Source organism: Branchiostoma floridae, chromosome 3 (assembly GCF_000003815.2).
Source record: "Branchiostoma floridae strain S238N-H82 chromosome 3, Bfl_VNyyK, whole genome shotgun sequence".
NCBI classification, from domain to species: domain Eukaryota; kingdom Metazoa; phylum Chordata; class Leptocardii; order Amphioxiformes; family Branchiostomatidae; genus Branchiostoma; species Branchiostoma floridae.
In genome coordinates, this window is record NC_049981.1 from 21491935 (window position 1) to 21513296 (window position 21362).

The window sequence follows — 21362 nt, forward strand, 5'->3', positions numbered from 1 at the left end:
ATATAGAGAGAGAACTTTATTGCACGACATTTCTACATGGTACAATGTATGGCAACAGCTATCCCACAAAGTAAAAAATAGGTGTATAGAATAATGAAACCCAACAAGTTAATATCTAAAACATTAACATTTGAAATTAGAGTGTTCACATGTCCCACATTTATTCATCTTGGAGACAGTTTGGTGGTTCCTTCAGTCGTGTGACTGATTTCCAAGGGAGCCCAACATGACATACAAAAACAATTTTTATTTAATGAGTTTGCCTTATTATTTGCTATTATTAAAGCAGTAGAATTACCATTATAATCACCTTCATTATTGGTTGAAAAAGACAACTAAAACACACGACCCTGCGTATCGGACAACATAGCTTTCAGAACGTTCTTATACAAGTTCATATAATCATCTGAAAATGCAATCTTAACTTAAGCCACCGTGCAGATACTTCATGAACACATAGACACTATAAAGTAGCAAATATTGACTTAAATATAAAGACATACCTGATATATATGAATATATATATATATATATATATATATATATACATCTCTCTTTGTCTCTGCCTCTCTGTCTATCTCTCTCTCTGTTGCCTGCCTCTTTCTATCTCTGTCTCTCTCTATCTGTGTGTGTGTCTCTCTCTGTCTCTTTCTCTCTCTCTCTCTGTCTCTGTCTCTCTCTCTGTCTCTCTCTGTCTCTGTCTCTCTCTCTGTCTCTCTCTGTCTCTGTCTCTCTCTCTCTCTCTCTCTCTCTCTCTCTCTCTCTCTCTCTCTCTCTCTCTCTCTCTCTCTCTCTCTCTCTGCGATGGTCTATCCCCTGTTAACGTCCATGCAGGCGTGTCCACATCCGTTAGAACAGCACCTCTGTCCCCCGCTACAATCAGCGTCACTGCTGCAGAACTCAGCGCAGGCGCCAACCATCCCAGTGGTGTCCGGACACTCTCCAACTGTTGCTGAATCACAATGATAAACCACAATCAAAAACGCAAACGTAAAGGTGTGATATCGGTGACAGCGTTGCAAGTCGCTGAATATGAAACTTCTTTGTACACATCTATTTGTTTTTTTCAACCAATGTTTTACTTTACAATCGTTTACTGCAATGTACTGCAGCCTAGTGGTCGTATTGATGTCGTACTACTTTTACGAAGTTTCATTCAGGCTGTGATTTAACAAATCGCAGACAAGGATCTAAGACAGCCTTTTCGATAACAAGATAGTTGTATCTATTGACAATACAAGATACAATACAAAATAGAAATCCCGATTAAAACGACGAAAAAACTGCCGGAGCCTAACCTCTGCTTGGAGAGTAACTCTACACGGCCACCTCACTTCACCCATGGCAGGTGTAAAAATGGGTACCTGACTTCAGTCGGGGAGGTGAAATACTACCTCTACCTTCTGTCTGTACTTTGAAGTGGCACTGTTAAAATAAGTTACTAAACTTGAGTGCAGCGCCACGCTGTCGTCCGAAAGCTAAACAACTAGGGGCCCAAACTTATGTCACTTCTTTCTGAGCACACTGAGAAAGCATCTAACACCCCAAAATCGTGACAATAGCTTGTTCAGAACACGAGGTAGCAAAACCCGAAGTTTTGTTGCAGTACCAATGGAAGCCCCTAGTGGACCCAAAATCTAATTATTTTCAGCTTTGATCACACCCTACCAACACACCAAGTATGAAACCAATCCACCCAGCCATTCTTTTCTTGTTCAAAGACACACACTCACACACACACAGACACACACCCATGAAAATTTCATGGATGTAACAACAACAAAAACTATAAATATCTTACCGCTATTCGGACAGCACACCGCCCACGCGTCTGCCGGGTGAACCTGGCAGGAGTGGGTTGGAGGGCAGTCCTGGCGGTTAGGGCCCCGCCCACAGAAGATGCCAGGCAGGTACGCATCTCCCGATGGGCAGTAGGGGTCTGGGGTTTTGAAGAAAAAAATTCTTACATTCCCTCGCCTCTAAAGGTTTTCCCGTTGACAACTACAACAATGTAGCAATGAAGTCTTGTTTAGCTATCGCCAAGAACAAACGAAGACTGAATATAGCATCTTACATGTATATAACTGTTTTGAATAAATAGCGTCAGTCAAAATGTGAATTAGTTTGTGATTGTAGAATTTATCAGATTATTGTGATTGTAGAATTTATGAGATTAGGGACAAAGGATTCGGCTATAAGCTGAACAGCATACTCAGTTGCTAGAGATAAAATACGGCTTGTGCTTGAAGCTTCAGGTTATTATGAGTATTATGGGTATTATGAGTCAAACTTTCTGCTCGTACCATCGCAGTTCACTTCGTTGTCATTAATGTCGTAGAAGACTGCGTTGCAGCCCCCGCAGTAGTTGGAGATGCAGGTAGCGTCCGGATGTGCGGCACATGTGGCAAACCGACATGGGTCTACGAAACAGAAGACCTCGTTCACTCCGGGAGGACACGGGGTGGCTGTATGGTGATGCAAATAGAAGAAGATCATAGAACCGTGATATATCGTAGTCACTTTGGTAGAAAGGTAAATTTATAGCCTCCTTCACCGGCCTTTCTGGGGGCATTGGTGTCAGTTATTTGGGAGGGGGAGGTAGATTTTCGGGGCGGTGAAGGGGGAGGTAGATTCGTGATTTTTAACCGGGAGTATGCCAACAAAGGGAGCGGACTACAAGCTTTCCGACATATATTCCTTTCCCAGCATATTTTCCTTTCCCGGTGTATTCCCGGTTAAAAATCGGGAATCTACACGACCACCACCAAGACCCCCCCCCCCCCCCTTCCTAAACGCCAATGCCCCCAGAGAGGCCGGTGAAAGAGGCTAGAAAATGTAAAAGTAGTACTCTGGGTCGTTTTCCATTGTATCTATGACTATGGCGCCGGATGTTGGAAGGTGGAGCCCAACCCTCTTACCCCACCGCAGTTTCCCTACCTGACCGAAGTCATGGACCCATCTTTACGGGAGTGAGTAAAGTCTGAGAAAGGAGGTAAACCGCCAGGCCATTTGAGTCCAGTTATTTCATCAATTAGGGACTGAGACAAAAGCTGTTTTCAAACAAATATATCTGAGTTATTTGGCTAAGAATGGGGTAGAAGATAAAAGAACAAAATGGAGTGATGTTTTTTTCTAGATAATAACCGAGATAGCCTCGGAGATAAAGAAATAACCTTTAAATTGACTCACACACACAAAGGTGACAGCCACGTACGCACGTAGAAGACACCCCGAAGGTTCACGTGATTCTCAGAGTGTGAATAGCCCGAGGTCAAGGGTTAATAATGACAACAAAAGGTTTGTTGGAGTTCATTGACTCCAAGGGTGGGGCAAGAGAACCAAGCACTGTGGAGGTCCAAAACATGAAAGAAAACATCTCATATTAAGCGTCGATGAAGGTTAGACATCCAGGTATAAGATACGCCAAAAAGCAGTTACTCAATCAACTGGATATGATTTTGGAAACGGAACAAGGTGGAACACAGCCATCCGGTGTCTTTCGGTCTTTCTCTTCAGTGTCACTGACGAAAGACACCGGATGTTATCTGAAACGTCTGACCGTTTCCAAAATCATATCCAGTTGATTGAGTACTGCTTTATGGCGTATTTCATATTAAGCTTCACTGAAAATAACTGGTTAGAGGAAAGTTGTGACCTCGAATAGCTGGGTCGTCATGGTCAGCTGAGCGTGGCAGCAAGGGTCAGACTGAACAAACTGCCAACATTCCGTAACATCCGATTGCTGGACTCTTTACAACGCATTCAAAACTATCAAAAGAATGTTCTTAATTTGCTATCATACAACAAAGGGCGCTTCACAAGACGTACAGGACAGGTTTCGGCAGAACGCTATCTTCATATCAACATCGAAAAGTGCAACTCCTTTCGTGAACTGTCCGAAGTGGACCATGATCATGTCGAGTTTACCTGCAGGTGTTGTTGCTGGCGCTGGTGTTGTTGTTTCTTGGGGTGGAAATCCATAACAGCAGAGTGCCTCTCCGAAAAGGCACACGGTTACAGCGGCGAGCAGCAGAGCCTTCATCTTTGTCCGGTTAGTAGGCGGTGACAGCTCGTGAGCGGTACTAGTAAAAGCTTGTACACTGGCACACAATATAATAACAAGGTGCGGCAACAGGTTACGTCACACGAGTGGAAGAGTCCACTATGAAGTTACAATCGGGGCAACTTTTGTTTCGCTCTCTCACTCTATATATCTATATCATCCAGCGGCATGGAGTTTATCTCTTTTATCTAGCTGTGTAGGGAAGAGGAACTGCTAAATATTCTTCTTATGGGGAAGAGTGTCGTTTATAATCGTTTTCCTCTCCGTGGACGAGGATTGTTCACGTTGCATTGTGCACGTAGGTGGTTCTGACCTCTTGAATGACTCGTTCATCCCGACATGTTAGACGGGTTTACTGTACCGTGGATCTATAGTCTAGATCATTGCGCAATCAACTCACCGAAAACAGAAAACACAGAAAAGTTGACTACCCATTTGCCAAGACGTCAGGCCATGCGGCAGCTGTTTAAACTGGTGAGTCGATGGGGGAAAGTGAAGAGTTCTTCAAGTGTGCCCGAAAGACGAACCAAAGCACTCCCGTGCTGGGGTCGAGAGTGATGCGGATTTTACACACCGTGTTGTTTTTTTGGTTTATGTCATACCCACACGATAAAATACATCCAATGTTGAGTGCGCTAGAAGTAAATGAAACTACATGCAAATGAAACCCAACAAGTTAAGATTTATGATATGCGCGATTGATAAATTAAAGTGGTCGCGTGTCTTATATTGTAGTTTTCATTTAATTGGTTTACCTTCAAGTTGATACATTCTGTCAATCTCAAAATAAACTTTCTTTCTTTAATCATGATCTTGACTTGTCAGAGTCCATCTGACATTCACAATGACAGTTACACATGTCTGTTGTAGACTAGCCTCAGGTACTAGGTAAAGTCTATACAGCCATGTCTGTCTGCGATGGTCTATCCCCTGTTAACGTCCATGCAGGCGTGTCCACATCCGTTAGAACAGCACCTCTGTCCCCCGCGGCAATCAGCGTCACTGCTGCAGAACTCAGCGCATGCGCCAACCATTCCAGTGGTGTCCGGACACTCTCCAGCTGTGGATGACATCACAATGAAAAAATCAAAAACGCAAATGTAAATTTATGATGCACACTTTCTTCTATGTCATTGACAGTCTTAAGAACACCAAAAGCTCAACATGGATAAAAGGGGCTGAGGCAAAAGCTGTTTTCATACAGACAGTGTCAGTGACGGATTTTGATGACAATGAGGTAAAAGAGAAAAGGAGAACAAAATAAAGTGGAAAGTGATCGTTTTGTAAAGATGATAAAGATTGCCACGACGATACAGTAATAACCTTTAAAGGGGCATCCCATTGCAGAAGGGAGTCTTATTTTCCATTAGATAATGCATCAATGAATACACGATCAGCCGACCTTTTGTGGAATTCCACCTGTGGCGAATTACGCAACGTGTGTTTGTAAAACAATATGACACTCACTAAACCCATGCAGACCCTACCCATGTATTCCCTAAATGTGTAGACACTTTATCGTGAGTATGTTCGGCATAAATGAGGGGCACTAAGCACACCAAGAAAGTCATTTGTTCACAAGATATAAAAGAACACATAGCAAAACGTGTTTTTCTTAGCACCTTTGAAATTAGCTTTGTAACCTAACTTAAGTCAGGCGTTGTCAGGCACATTGTCTTCAGCCATAGACTGAAATTGATCAATTTAATTAGAGGGTACTTGGAAAGTTTTGTAGAAGACTGAATGCTTTTTGATGCGCGTGGGGCTAATGGGTACTCTATCGTGTCATGTTACATAGCATACATTTGTCACTTCCTACAATTGATATCTATCGGAAAATATCAGTTCCGTCTGGAGCGGAATGCCCCTTTAAAGATGACTCACAAAAAAACATAACTGACGCCTGTTTACACAGTGTCACGTGGTGGGCACATCGGAGGTTGGTCTGATCCTGCTGTGTCATTAAAGAGTCTGCCAATTTTGTACTGCAAACATGGTAGAAGATGAAGTGCACTTCACTGTTGATTGCGATATGCATATGGTTGTCAATAATAGAAATACTCTATCTAAATACATAGATAGTAGATTCTATCATTTTAGGCACATGAGTAGCACTGACAAGTTTATATTCCTTATGCGTTTTGACTTGTTGTGACCTGTACTTATCTCGGTTTAGCAAAACTGTACGATAAGGGTCTTCATTAATAGGAAGGGGTCAAGAACCGACAGGAGAGGCCTGCCAATGCTGGGGCAAGAAACCCGCAGTATACTGGACCAAAAACATATATGAAACTTGAGTGAAACATTTCATATCAAGTTTGCACGAATACAACGGCGGCGAAACAACTAGAGTGCGGGGAAGGTTGGAAGTGGTAGGAAGGCTATGCTTGGCTAGCCTTGCGACAACAAGGGTCTGGCAGGATTGACAAAAGGTGTTTGCTGGGGTTCATTGACTCAAAGGGTGGGACAGGACATTCGACCATTATGGAGGGCCAAAAATATACGAAGTTTGAGTAAAACCTTTCATATCAAGCTTGATTCACGATGAAACAACGCCAGGGAAAGGTTGTGAGTGCTCAGGTCGTCATGGTAGGGTGAGTGTGGCAGGCAAGGGTGTGACTGAATCGAACCTACCGTCGAGAAGCATCTAACATTCCGTAACGTTCGATAGGGCGTGGTCACTTTGTGCGATCGTCCTAGGATTTCGATGCCATAGGATTTCCATGCAGGTTGGGACAGAACCAACCACCGACAAGGATCTAAGACAACCTTTTTTCGTAGCAAGAGCTCGTACGACGTCACACGACAATCGCAAGACTTATCCGCACCGATAGCTAAGAGACGCGACACATTCAAGACTATCCAAAGAACAGGTGTACCTCGTAAGGCGTTCTTTACGTACAGCAGTACGGCAGGACACTATTTTCCTATCGATATCGACAAACTACAGCTCCTTTCATCAACTTTCCAAAGTGTAACATGACTATTTTACCTGCAGGTGGTGGTGGTGCTTCTGTTGGTGTTGGGTCTTGCCTTTCCGGGGGGAGACCCCAACAGCTGAGCGCAGCCCCGAAAAGGCACACGGTTACAGCGGTGAGCAGCAGAGCCTTCATCTTTGTCCGGCTGGTAGGTGGTGACTGGACGTTAATGGTAAATGCTGGTGCACTGGCACACAGTAAGAAGAGGCCGCAACAGGTTACGTCACTCGAGTGGAAGAGTCCACTTTGAAGTTACAATCGGGGCGACTTTTGTTCCGCTCTCACGGTATATATGTCTATATCATCCAGCGGCGTGGAGTTTATCTCTTTTATATTGCGCTGTATAGAGAAGACAACTATTGAATATTGTTCTTTTGGGGAAGAGTGTCGTGATGAAAAATGAAGTGCTTTTTGTTTTTCTCCTCTTGTCTGACACCCCCCCCCCAAAAAAAAGAATAAAATCAACAATAATTTTTGTTTCCCGAAGGAGAACCATCTTGTGATGTAAATAAATTTTCAGTTGCCTAGGTGTGAAGTAGGCTAGCAATGATAAGTGTGGATTTCATATAAAAGGCAACTGTTGTAAGTTGTTTTTTTTGCAAACTTGTTACAAGACGTGTAACGCTCAGAAGATGCCGTTTTTATATGAGATTAGGACGGCCTTATTTGAAGGTGTACGTGTTTGAAAGTACGCTTTTGCGATGTACTGATTATTTGTGATGTGTCATACTTCAGGAATGGGGATAAGACAGGTACATTGTCCTTTGGTGTCTTTGTTGAATAGACGAAGTTGACGGTGTAATTCAGACGCCATGACTCAGGTAGAACGAGTTTAAGGTGGGAAACCACATATATAGGAGATGGGGGGGGGGCGCAGTGCGATACTGGATAAGAAAATTGCCACTGTCATAGGTGGGAACGACTAGATTGAACGGACTTGAATCATGTAGCAGTTTCTAACATGTATTTTGTATGTAATACTATGTAAATTGTGTTTATAGACTTATAGGACTTATAACGACTCTAAGCGATATAAATTGTATCTCTGTTACGTATTTTGTCTGATCCTTGCCTCTTCCCTCATGACCTCAATGAAAAGCGGCCTGCAGGCCTATTTGAGCTGTCATGAATAACTAAAGGTTCAAACACAGTAACTGGGATTAAATGGCCCCTGACCCTCAAACACGAGAATGTAACTGCATGAAGGATATTTTGATAACTATAATGCAACTAAAACAACAGGAGCTAATTGACTCATTTGCATTAACTGTGCCTTAGCCTTGCTATCCTTTGAAATCCAAATTGTCTTCAACTTGATTTTGCCTTACCTTTGTTTTCTTTGGAATCCAAATTGTCTTGTCTGAATTGTCTAACAAGGTTTTCTATTGGACAACTGAAATTGTCTTCATTTATAGTTAGAGTATAAAAGACCTGTTTCTTCCAGATCACTTCAGTGTCGCTGACGAAGGATAGTGGATTCTATCCGAAACGTCTGACCGTTTCCAAATCATATCCAGTTGCTTGAGTATTTACTTTTTGGTGTATAACGGCACATACCACGTCACCCTCAGATCACGATGGGCATGCAAACAAGAACGCAATTGAAATGTACAATATTCTTGTAAATCCACACACCACAATATTTTTGTAAACCCGAAATCAAACTGATATCAGAGGTGTATTTGACCTTACTCTAGGCAATTTAATCCAATGTTGCAGCTCTGATATAAAAGGCACAGATAATGTATACCACAAGGATACTAAATCTTGGCTATTTCAGCTTTCAGGAAAGCATTACCTGACAAGTCAGGACAGGACGTAAACGTTAAATAACGTATATGACAGATGATACGTTTGTCCAAGGACGTTATATCAGATATAACGTCCTTGGTTTGTCAGCTTAGTAACCCAGACAGCGGTTATCTCCATATCAAAAATACATGATCTATATAACCTGCGTTAAAAAACGCTTATCTTTTTAGTAAGTCTTGCACATTGTAATGCCTTTATACTGGATCCGTTTGTATTGCATATTGTATATTTTTACGTTTCAATGCAGCCCACAGCCCATGCATGTAATACAATAGCATTGCATATACACCTCCGGTATGTTATATAACTTTTGACTAACAATTGTATACCACGTCCTTCATACAAATTGTCAGAATGTTGAAAGCAGAAATGAACATTTGTTCGTTAAAAATAGAACTACACGCGTGAAATCTAACATATACACGCAGAATTCTAACGCCTTAATTCTTAGAATGAGAATATACAATCATAGTAGTTAAATATGTTTAGATCTATCACGCACATATGCGAGCACAGGGCAATAGACAGTGAAACCTTAAAAACAGCTCACCTATAAAAAGTATTCAAACATAGCTCAATGTCGGTCGTATTTGTTTGGGACCTTGCGTCGAACGTATCCAAGGTTGATGCTCAAATTTTCTTGGTGACGCTAAAATCGGATAACGGTATACAAATCCATGTTTCATCCAGACGACAGCTCTATGTATTGACTTGGTTTCTTATCTATTCATTCAGCACTGTGGATGGAAACAAACATGGGGCACTTCTGCATAATGACACAACCCCCGCAGTCACAATTGCAACCCCCACAGTCACAACCCCCGCAGTCGCAGCCCCCGCAGTCACCACAACAGTCACCACAGTCACCGCAGTCACCGCAATCGCCGCAGTCACATCCGGGACATGAACCACAGTAGCAGTTGCCGCAGTCACCTCTCGAGCGGTGATGCTTGTGACGTCTCTTCTTGCCGTGCACGTGTGCAGGTGGCTCAGCAACGTCAGGTAGCGCCGCACGTTCCTCCACTATGACACCTGCAGGTGAAATATGTGCAATAGATATAGAATGCAACACTGTGTTCCGTATCACCCAAGGTGTCAGTCCCAACGGAGCAATGAAATAGGCAAAGAATTTGACAAGAGTGGTCAAGGTTTTAAACTGACTTGTTGTAACGTCCAATGGCACAGTGTAAGAAAAAGCACTGTAGATGATTTGTCCTGGCCTTTATATTGACATGATACCATTACCAATGAAATGAATTATAAGTAAAATGGTCACAGAGTGCCCATTCGCACTTAGATCGATGTACCTCCTTTTATAAAATAGAGACTGCAATCTCCAGCAGATCTCTATAGGGGCTAGCAATATCCAGCCGGCCAAATCATCCCGGGTTGGCCCCGTGCTGGAGATTTTTTGGTCAGCTGGATATTTGCTAGCCCCTATAGAGATCTCCTTGGAGATTCATCACTTCACTCAGGTACAAATGGGTACCTAGCTTCGGTTAGGGACGTCCCTCGGATAGGACGTTAAACTTAAACTCATGAGGTTCCGTGTTTGAGGAGAGCCACACCTCGAGCACGTTAAAGAACTCGCCACACTTATTGAAGAGAGTAGGGATCCTTCCCGGTGTGTGTGGGTTAAACCGTAATCACAGTCTGGTCTCCGGGTTGACATCTTAAAAAATAAGGCGATTGTCACCCGTTATCTTTAGGCCACAGCAAGTAAATTTTATGGATGACATCAGCGCGCGCATTAATTTTCGCCTGATTTCAGAAAAAAAAAAAGCTTGGATGGTCAACTTGACGATTAAGTACCAAAATGAGCAAATACATTCTGTTGTAGCCTAATAATTGTACTCGTAGAAGTGACACATGCGAGGTACCCAGGACTGTAGTTGTAGAAATGAAACTTATTGGATAGTTGTAAAAGTGACACCAATATGGAAGCCATGAGTGTGGTTACCAACTTTGTTGGTGATGCCAGTCTAACACACTAGTGTCACTTTTACCACACCAGTACATGTCTTGAATACAGGAATGAATGCCGTGTTGGCTCTGATACCATGTTTTGTCCATTCAATTCTTGTTACAACATTCATCACAACTTAATGGTGCTTATTTTCGAAAATGTAGCCATCTTGTTTTTTTCACCCATCTTGTTTTTTTTTCGCCCTATCGCACTATTTTTGCAGTCTGTAGAGGATGTCATTCATAAAATTTACTTGCTGTGGCCTTAGTGTAATTTGGCAGATTTCAATAGATAAATAAATAGAAACTGTACCTTTCGAGGTGACCACTGGCTGAGCGGTGACCGCAGGGGGAGGATATGGGACTTGTCCCAAACTCACTCCATTCGGATCCAGCTGCATGCCAGCTTGTTGGTACGGATAATCGCCATTTTGAGACGGAGCCTGTCCGAAACTGACTCCGTTCGGATCCGGCTGCGTGCCGGCTTGTTGGTAGGGATAAGCGCCGTTTTGTAGAGGAGGTCCCGTGGGTTGGTCTTCGGCATACACAGCTTTAGGGTACGGCGGAGGCGGTCCGGCATCCATGTTGCTTGGCACAAAAGGTTGAGAAAGACATGTTACGTTTGTGGTCGTACCGTAGGTCATTTTTTTCTTCGTTTGAAAATGGTCTTAAACAGAATGTATATAAACTTTGGACTAGTCGTACGTGCTAATTATTGAGATGAATGAGATCCCAACAGCTTTACATCGTTATCATTATTTACTTTCCAAGCTAGGCCGCGTGGGTACCGATACAGAGTACCGGTAAAAATCCGGCTTTTTATTCTTGGACCGGTCCGAAAAAAACGGACATGAAAAAATCATACACATTTAGACCGGAATTTGGACCTATTAGAAAATAAACAGATTATATCGGCAGGCGCTCACATATTTTGGGTCTGCCAGTTAAGTTGTTTTATTATCTGAGACTGAAAAAGGACTGCAAAGCGCTCTAGATAAACTAAACATATTCTGCACTAAATGGAAGCTCGAAGTGAATCTAAAAAAAAAAAAATTATCATATTCAACAAATCTGGCCGATTATTTTCAAAACAAAACTTTTTATTCGGACAATAGAGAGTAGACATCGTATCTTCATATTGCTACCTAGGTATTACCATAACATCATCAGGTACCTTTTCATTAGCCAAAAAACAATTGTCAAACAAAGCGCGCAAAGCCATGCACAGCTTCAAATGTCTAACTCGTTCATCAGTCTCACCCGATAGCCTTCTAAGAATATTCGATTCCTGTGTTAAACCCATTCTGTTATATGGTTGTGAAATTTGGGGTACCGAGAAATTAAATGATACATCTCCGATAGAAATGACACACAACCAATTCTGCAAGAGCATTCTTGGAGTCTCTAGAAATAGTAGTAATTTAGCATGTAGGTCCGAATTAGGCAGATTTCCACTAGACATAGATATTTCCGTTCGACTTGTAAAATATTGGTTGTGTTTAACACAAATGGATTTTACTACGCATCCATTACAAGTAAATGCACTCTTGGAACAGCATAACTCCGTTGTAAACGGCCGGAGAAGATCACCTTTACAGCGTGTTAAAGATATACTTGATTATAGTGGATATTCTTATCTCTGGTACTCTGACAACTCACTCTGTGACCCTGTATATGTATGTAATATGATAAGGAACAGAATTACCAATATGTATATCCAGACGTCTCTACATAATACAAGTATAGATACCGGTAAGCTTAGATTCTACAAAACTTGTAAATCTGTATACGCTAGAGAGAAGTACTTAGAACTAGTTGATTTCGAGCTGCGCTCCGCAATAAGCAAAGTCAGAATTAGCGCTCATCCTCTTGAAGTGGAAAGAGGGAGATATAAGAGATTACCAGTGTGTGAAAGAATTTGTAAATATTGTACATCTAAAGCAGTGGGAGACGAGACACACTTCATTTCCAAATGTTCATTCAACGAAACCGAAAGAATCACTCTGTTTAGAGAAGTCACAAAGTATTATCCCAACTTCCCCACATTGACAGACGAACAGAAAGCTACTTTTCTCTTGAAATCGCAGAACCCACAAATTCTAGAAAATGTGGGGCTTTTCGTCTCCCTCTGCTTCCAAAAAAGAAGTCAAACCCAACCTGTTTAGAAATAGCCAACACTAGTATTAGATTAGAATATTATTTATGGCTGTCCATTGTCACTATGTGTATACCATGTACACGTACTTGCAATTACTCCTCGGGCACGAACTTGCAAATAAACTTCCATCAATAAGAGCGAAGTAGAGTCGAGTTTATAGTCATTTCTACCAAGTTCTACAGTCAAACTTGCCGACGTGATTAGCGATAACGTTTAAAACGCCAGTGGGGATCGGATACTATATCAAAAATTTCGTTTGAAGTGAAGCGAACCGTTGTATATATGACTGACATATTGTGTTCTCGTCTATACGGTAATAATCTACATACATCATATCCGTTGATCATCTTCTGTACCGAAATAGGTTAATAACAAAAGTTGTCCAATGTATGGAAGTATCAGAAAATGAGGCTGCCAAACTACTTGTGCCCATATCATGCCCGTATGAGCTACGTATCTCCAGATCCTTTTTGGACATACAGGTACACGGAGCTCACACGGACTTGATTTACGAACAAGTGTGACAGCTCCCGAACAAACATGGCGTCAGGCTCGAAGCCGGGGGTGAAATGATTCCATTCCACCGCTAATTACCTTCCACGGCACTCCCTTTGCCGGCATAGGTCAAGGGATAGGTGAGGTGAGTCGAGAGAACCTTAGCCAACGTTGAAAATCGCACACAGAGTTACATTCAACATGAATGCTAGTCCGCAAAAGGACGGTAAAGCTAAGGGCACAACCCGCCGTACGTGCAAATACGTGCTGTCTACGTGCCAAAACGTGGGCTATCTTTCGGGATCCGTATTAAAGTGGTAAGTACCGCCTCCGTACAAGGAGGTTAAAAACCTCCTTGCTCCGTACGAACTCGAACGGATTTTGGAGCACGCAGACACGCCGTAGAACTTAACGTACAGGCAAAACTTTGTGTGCCATCGGGCTGCGGATTCGCACCCCGTACGTGCCAGTACGGACGACACGCCTGCCCTGAGTGTGCAACCTGAACGTTTTCAGAAAAACATGGCGGACGTGGCCTCCCAAAAAAGCGTACGGACAAATTACACGTACGGCGGGTTGTGCCCTTAGCTTAAGACGTAACGTAAGAATGTTTGATTTCGCTCCATTCTACACGTGCCCACAGGAAACGCTGTATAGACGTATACCTATGCTAGGAACAAACGAAAAAAAACACTGTTTTCTTACCAACAAGACAGGTAGACCAAAGAGAAACTGCCAAACAAGGGGAAGTTTTACGACTCTTGTACCTGTTGAGTTGGTTTTACGCTTCCGATGCGTGGGAGGTGGTGGGGTTGACGTCTGTGTTATTAATAGAATGATCTTTATTTGCATGTTCCTGCCCATGTGGGCTAAATGCAGCAAATCCCATAATGGGATACTAATTAAAAAGACTAAGTGCTATAACATGGAGTATTACAATTGAATAAACAATACATCTGCAACTAAGCTATCACTATATCTAACGTTTACATGACTCTTCCCTTTTCTTAAAACATGTGTATACGAACTCACAGAGTTTGTGTTGTACAAAGTTGTCTGTGGTTGTCATTATATGTACAAACAGGTTGTCGTTGGTTAACTCTTTACATCGTGTATCTACTACATTCAGAGCACTGATAAAAGAGTTGCGCATATCATTGTATAAAGGACACTCTAATATAAAATGGACTTCATTCTCTATACGGTTGGAGTTACAAAGTGTACAGAGTCTATTATTCGGAGGAGTCTGGTTGTATCTTCCCACTTCAATTTGTAGGGGATGGTCACTGATTCTTAATCTAGCCATGGCTCGGCGATGGCTGAAATTCTGAATATTAAGGTACTGTTCTCTTTCGTAGGTATGTTTGATTTTTCTATATGTTCTTAGTTTGTTTCCTTGTTTTCCGGTCCTACCACTGGAGTTCAGCCCTGAGTAAAAGGTTTGAAGGTAAATGTCCTTCAGTCTTTGCTTCACCTCCGACTGAATTGATGGTATATCTCGACCGTTGTTTAACAATAGGTATGCATAACCCGACTCCTCCAAAATCTTACTTACATTAGATAGCCAGCATGGTATATTGCGTCTGTGTAGGTCTTGTTGTACAAGAAATGCTTCATATTGTATGCTATTTGTCGGTACTTCTCTAGTTAATCTACAATAATAAGAAAATAGTCTACTGAAAGCCTCGATCCATAGAGGGAATCTTCCTAGCTCCGCTCTAGTAGCGAGATTACTGGCATTTCTTCTTACACCTAAGACAACTTTACAGAACTTTAGATGCGCTTGCTCTAATGGAGAATTGTCGTTTAAACTAGAATTGCTCCACACTTCTGCACCATACAATAATATTGGCACAACACAAGCGTCAAATAACTTACATTGCAGTGGTACTGAAGCATTGTTTCCTCCAAGAGTTGTTCTTATGCTAAATAGCGCCCTTAGTGCCTTCTTTTGGAGGGTTTTCATTGCTGTGTTGAATTTACACCCCGCTGTAAATACTACGCCTAAATAACAGTACGAGGATACCACTTCTATGTCTTTGTCGAATAAGCAAAATTTATAGTTTGATAACAATCGTCCCTTACGATTGAAAACAATGATTTTCGTTTTCTTTAAGTTTACTGTTAGTTTCCATTTATTGCAGGAAAGGCCGAGAACATTGATTGCGTTCTGTAGGCCACGTTGACTTGTTGACAACATGACAACGTCATCGGCATAAAATAAACTTGATACTTTGGATGAATGAAGTAGAGGGGTATCTAGGTCTCCTGTATTGAGATCGTTAACTAAATCACTAACGTACAGATTAAATAGCGAGGGGCTTAGAACACATCCCTGTCTCACGCCAATCTCTACAGGGAAATTTTCACTCAGACCTATACTAGTTTTTACACAGGCTTCTGAGTTACTATATAAACTTTTGATGATATGAAAGAATTTCCCCGAGATGTCATTGGATAGAAGTTTGAATAGAAGACCCTGGTGCCAAACTGAATCGAAAGCCTTCGAAAGATCAATAAAACAAGCGAAGAGGCGTTTTCCGGACTGTGTGTACTTGGAGATTAGGGTTTTCAATATAAAGATATTATCTGCTGTTCTGTATTTTTTTCTGAATCCTGTTTGGTTGGGTTTTAAAATTTCGTTATCTTCCATGAAAGTAGTAAGTCTTTTGTTTAGAATTGAACTAAATAATTTTCCCAGACAGCTAGAAATTGCAATACCCCGATAATTGTTTGGATCATCTTTTCTACCTGACTTGTGTATTGGAACTATGTAGCTACTGGACCAGTCTTGTGGGAAGATTCCTGTTTCGAGAACGAAATACACTCATACAAAGTAATAGACAAACACACAGACAACTGACACTGAAACATAACTTTCTTGGGAAAGGTAAACATAAACGTTACTCAGAGAGCTGTCAAACTACTTGTGCCCATACCAAGCTCGTATGACCGGAGGCCAAATTCCTTTCCAGGGCAATTTAACCTTCAACGGCACTCCCTGTGGTGGCATTTAATAATAGAGAACCTTAGCCAACGTTGAAAATCGTTCACCCCAGCACCCCCTCCCCCCACCCCGCCGTAAAACAAAAGCAAGCCCTGCTAGAAGTCTGCGAAGGAGGCAAGCGTCAGGCCGGGACCACAAAGCGATCCGTATTTTCTGATTTCTCGCTCTCAGTGTACGCGTTATGTATACATTAATTATAGTAGACTGATATGTTAAACCATCAAATCATACGATATTACGGTAGATTTCTTCATACGTATTTCTGTCAATTTCACAGGTAGCAGCTTAACATGAAGTTTCTTTAGTGTAAGTTACTTTAAGAAAAATGGAACATGTATCACGCCTTCCTGTTACATTGTACAACAGCAAAAATGGCTCAATGGGGCTCTTTTTGAAGGGGAGATCTTACATGGAAGTCAGAGTGGAAACCCATGAAGCGGTCTATATTTCAAAGAGTTTTATGACTTAGATCCCTAGTTTTCAAATATAGATATAGAAAGATGAGGTTGATTTATGTTACAGTTACCAGATTACCAGGCCATTTTAGCACGCAGAGTTATGCCTAGGTTACACATAGCCGACTTTGGCTCCCGAACACTAGCCGACTCTTAGCCGACCCAAGTCGGCAGTAGTTCGGGAGTAGTCTGACCAGTTTAGGCCACGCCTATTTTTTAGCGCCGAACATGTCCCGAACACCTCCAGACCGGTAAATGACTTACTCCCGACTGTGTCCCAAATGCTAACTAACCTATCACCAACCAGCCCGACCTCTAGCCACAGACTGCCTAATCACTCCCGACTGATCCCCAACCGATTGCCGACCCTTTTTCGACTTGAAATAGACATAATCAGCGATTTTCAAAAGAGTGCCCATTTTCGTATTTAATCAAGAATGTCCTTTGTTCTATTTGTAAACATCACTAAGAGATCAAATTTAGATCACATATAGCTCCAGTGCGGCATTTATGGGTCTTTTTGTTTTTAGCTGGATGTCTGTCGTGTGAAGTTCGGGAGTGATTCGTCTACGTTCTGGCAATAGTCTTTTTGCTTGGGAATGAGTTAGCAGAGATTTGTCTAAGGTCTTGGGGTGAATCATTGGTAAGTTGGAAACAAGCTGGGAGTAAATCAGCAATGTTTATGGCGTGGTTAAGATTTAATTTGACTGCTGACTTACTCCCGAACACCAACCGAACACTAGCCGACCGTGCCGAACACCAGCCGACCACCAACCGACCCATTCCAGAGTTGCCGTTCAGAGCCGAATGTTTTGAACATTTCAAAACATTCGGATGGAGCAGCCGAACGCCAGCCGACTCAGCCGAACGCCAGCCGAACGCCAGCCGACTCAGCCGAACGCCAGCCGACTACAGCCGACTAGCTCCCGAATCACTCCTAAACCATAGTCGGGAGAGAGTCGGGAGCCAAATTCGGCTATGTGTAACCTAGGCATTACATTCAACATGAATGTTAGTCCGCAAAAGGACGGTAAAGCTTAGGGCACAACCCGCCGCACGTGTTAATCATGCTGTCTACGTGCCAAAACGTGGGCTATCTTTCGGGATCCGTAATTAAGTGGTAACGTTAAGTACCGCCTCCGTACGAACTCGTAGGGAATCCGACGGATTTTGGAGCACGCAGACACGCCGTAGAACTTTACGTAACGACAAAACTTATTGTGCCATCAGGCTGCGGATTCGCCCCCCGTACGTGCCATTACGGGCGACGCGCCTGCCCTGTGCAGCCTGAACGTTTTCAGAATACATGGCGGACGTGGCCTCCCAAAAAAGCGTACGGACAAATTGCACATACGGCGGGTTGAGCCCTTACAATGTAGCTTAAGACGTAACGTAAGAATGCGAGTTTGAGTTCGCTCCATTCTACACGTAAGCACAGAAGGGAAATGCTGTATAGACGTATACCTATGCTAGAAACAATTAGAAAAAAACACTGTTTTCTTACCAACAAGACAGGTAGACCACTGAAGAGAGACTGCCAAACAAGGGTAAGTTTTACGACTCGTCTACCTGTTGAGTTGGTTTTTACGCTTCCGACGCGTGGGACGAGGGTGCGGGGAGACGTCACGCGTTCCTGGAAAAAGTCTGTGTTATTAATTATCAGAGCTTAGACGCCTATATTACGCGTCTCCGGGCTAGAAAGTATTTTTTTCACTGAGTGTAAATCTTAAGACAATCTCAAGAGAGTCGACAGAAGATTTGTGAGGAAGTAAGAGACATTTTCTGGTTTGCAGGGTTCAAATGACTCCACGGATGGGGCAGGAATCCTGTGCACTAAGGAGGGCCAATTACAAAAACATATCATACTTGATTTAACTTGAATGTCCCTAGCCTGTCACCAGCCATGGCGATACAGTGATTACGTTTGACGATCTTTCACAAACAAATAACTGACGCCTGTTTGCACAAGCACTAATTACCCCTTTCCACTAGGACGGCGCTCTCGACGCGCGCTCTCTTTTTGTGACCTTAGATTTGACATATCGCTCAACGATCGCGAATTCTATAGAAAAGAAAAGACTCTTTTTACACTTTGTGTGTTTTGTTATCTTCTCAGTCACACTTTTACGTTTTGTATGATATACCCAGTGTGAAAGCGAAGGTTACACATATCCTATCTAGGTCGCAGTGAGAGCGTAGCGTGATCGCCGTCTAGTGGAAAGGGGGCCTTAGCAGGCACCCCGAGGCTTGGCTGTGTCATGAACCGAAGTGGTCAAGGCCGAAAGGAGGCCTGTCTGAATCCAAGGGTGTGCACAAATCCGCAGTATACAGGACCAAAAATATGTAATACTCAACTGAAAGCATTTCATATTTACTTGATTTTGATATTACATTTGTCAACTTAGGAACCCATGCCATTATCTCATTGTCAAAATTACATTATTTTCATAAGGTTGGGACAGAAAAGCATTTAGTATATTTTATATTAATTCTTGTACTTTGTAATGCCCTTATACTGCAACCACTTTTCTTGCATATCTTAAAGTTCCAATGCATGTAATACAATAGCTTTCCGCTAATTGCATAGCCTTAAATGTATGTTTCATACAGCCTAATAAATCAAATTAAATCAAACATAACATAACATTGCATATACACCGTTTAAAGTGTGTTATTCAAATTTTGTACATATAGTTGTATACCACATCCTCCATACAAATTTTCAAATGAATGTTAACAGCACAAGTTAGCCTTTATTCGTTAAACATATAACCACACGCGTGGAATCTACGTTTCATACCATATGTACGCAGACTTATAACGAGCACTGTCTATATTTATCACATTATTTTAGTTCAAAAAAGTTTTTCAGTCGAAAACCGTGTTAACTTCTCTTACATGTGAAAATGGTTATCACTATAATGATACAACATTATTTCAACAGTACATTTAGACAAAAGTTATTTTCCTCTTACTAGTGAAATAATGTGACAGGGGTGCTTTTACATTCATTCACTAATAGACAATCTTTTTCCTCTTACTAGTGAAATAATGTGATATGGTGTGCTATCACATTTTTTCATTAATAGATACACTCTCTTTTCCTAGTAGTTGGGCAATAATACGATAGATGGGTGCTATCACATTTTTTCACTTTAATATAGAGATAATGTCGGATTAATTTGGGACCTTGCGTCGAACGTAGCCAAGGTTGAAATTTTCTTGGTGATGATTAATTCAGTATACAAATCCATGCTTCATCCAGACGACAGCGCTATGTATTTACTTGGTTTCTTAACTATTCATTCAGCACTGTGGATGAAAACAAACATGGGGCACTTCTACATAATGACACAACCCCCGCAGTCACAACCCCCACAGTCACAACCCCCACAGTCACAACCCTTGCAGTCACCACAGTCACGGCAGTCAGAGCAGTTACAACCCTTACAGTCACAACCGCTGCAGTCACAACCATTGCTGTCACAAACCCTGCAGTCACGACAGTCGCGGCAGTCACAGCAATGCTTCTTCTTCTTTTTGTCACATCCGTTACGTGTACCACGCTCCTCCACTAGGACACCTGCAGGCGAAATATGTTTAATATGCCACGACATATGATTCATCGCAAACAAGCCTCAACGATTTCCCTGATAATGTCCTAGTTCATTTACTGCTTAGAGGTTCGTCATTTCGATCAAATTCATACAACGCCAAACCTTTACAGTATGTTCAATTTTTCATGAAATTATTTAAAGAAACCAAAAGATTTGAGTAACCACTTAGTCAATACTATCATTGTGATATCCTACCAAACTTGCTTCTTCTTCTGTTTTGAAGAGTGCCTCCTTACAATTAACATGCATACAGTTTTTCTTACGTGTCATATAATTTTTTTGAATATGTGGTTTATATTGCATTAATTTGTTATTCTTTTGCTTTGCTTGTTTCAAAAAAAAAATTAAATTAAAATTTTTAACCTCCTTGTTTTAATGTAATGTTTTTGAAGACTCACGAACATAAGCTTCAGTCTTGAGTGTGTCACCAAAGAGATACTGCACCTTTTGCGGTGACGACTGGCTGGGTTGTGACCGGAGGGGGAGGACATTGATGATCCTCTCCGAAACTGACTCCGTTTTGACCCGGATGTATGACGTCATCATTTTGTTTTGGGTAATCGCCATTTTGTAAAGTGGGTTCGGTGGGTTGTTCTGCGGAGTTCACGGCTTCATGGTACGGCGGAGGCGGCGCGGTATCCATGCTGCTTGGTACAGGCGACTCAGGCAAACAACAAATCGTACGACAGGTCATTTTTCCTTCGTCTATTAAAAGTCGGGTCTAAAACCACATGAAAGTCGATAGGATACCCATTATCTAACTTGACCTTCATTTTCGTGACCCGTATTCACATTTTCGTGGCCCATACTCA

At 42.1% G+C, this 21362-nt stretch overlaps 3 protein-coding genes across 3 annotated transcripts; all 3 read right to left on the minus strand.

Annotated features, from left to right (window-relative positions):
* Positions 1-757: 757 nt before the first annotated feature.
* LOC118412565 (waprin-Phi1-like) lies at positions 758-7301 on the minus strand. Its single transcript, XM_035815508.1, has 5 exons — positions 7056-7301; positions 3928-5123; positions 2304-2465; positions 1802-1939; positions 758-952 (listed from the first exon to the last, which is right to left on the minus strand). Exons 2-5 carry the CDS (start codon positions 4040-4042, stop codon positions 810-812), a joined length of 558 nt encoding a protein of 185 aa, XP_035671401.1. The 5' UTR covers positions 4043-5123; positions 7056-7301; the 3' UTR covers positions 758-809.
* A 2279-nt stretch (positions 7302-9580) lies between these two features.
* Positions 9581-11402, minus strand: LOC118411744. The gene is made up of 2 exons (XM_035814227.1): positions 11132-11402; positions 9581-9885 (listed from the first exon to the last, which is right to left on the minus strand). The coding sequence occupies exons 1-2, from the start codon at positions 11400-11402 to the stop codon at positions 9581-9583; spliced, it is 576 nt and encodes a 191-aa protein (XP_035670120.1).
* Positions 11403-19447: 8045 nt separating this feature from the next.
* On the minus strand, positions 19448-21356 carry LOC118412056 (keratin-associated protein 5-2-like). The gene is made up of 2 exons (XM_035814658.1): positions 20995-21356; positions 19448-20516 (listed from the first exon to the last, which is right to left on the minus strand). Exons 1-2 carry the CDS (start codon positions 21242-21244, stop codon positions 20275-20277), a joined length of 492 nt encoding a protein of 163 aa, XP_035670551.1. The 5' UTR covers positions 21245-21356; the 3' UTR covers positions 19448-20274.
* Between the last annotated feature and the right edge of the window lie 6 nt (positions 21357-21362).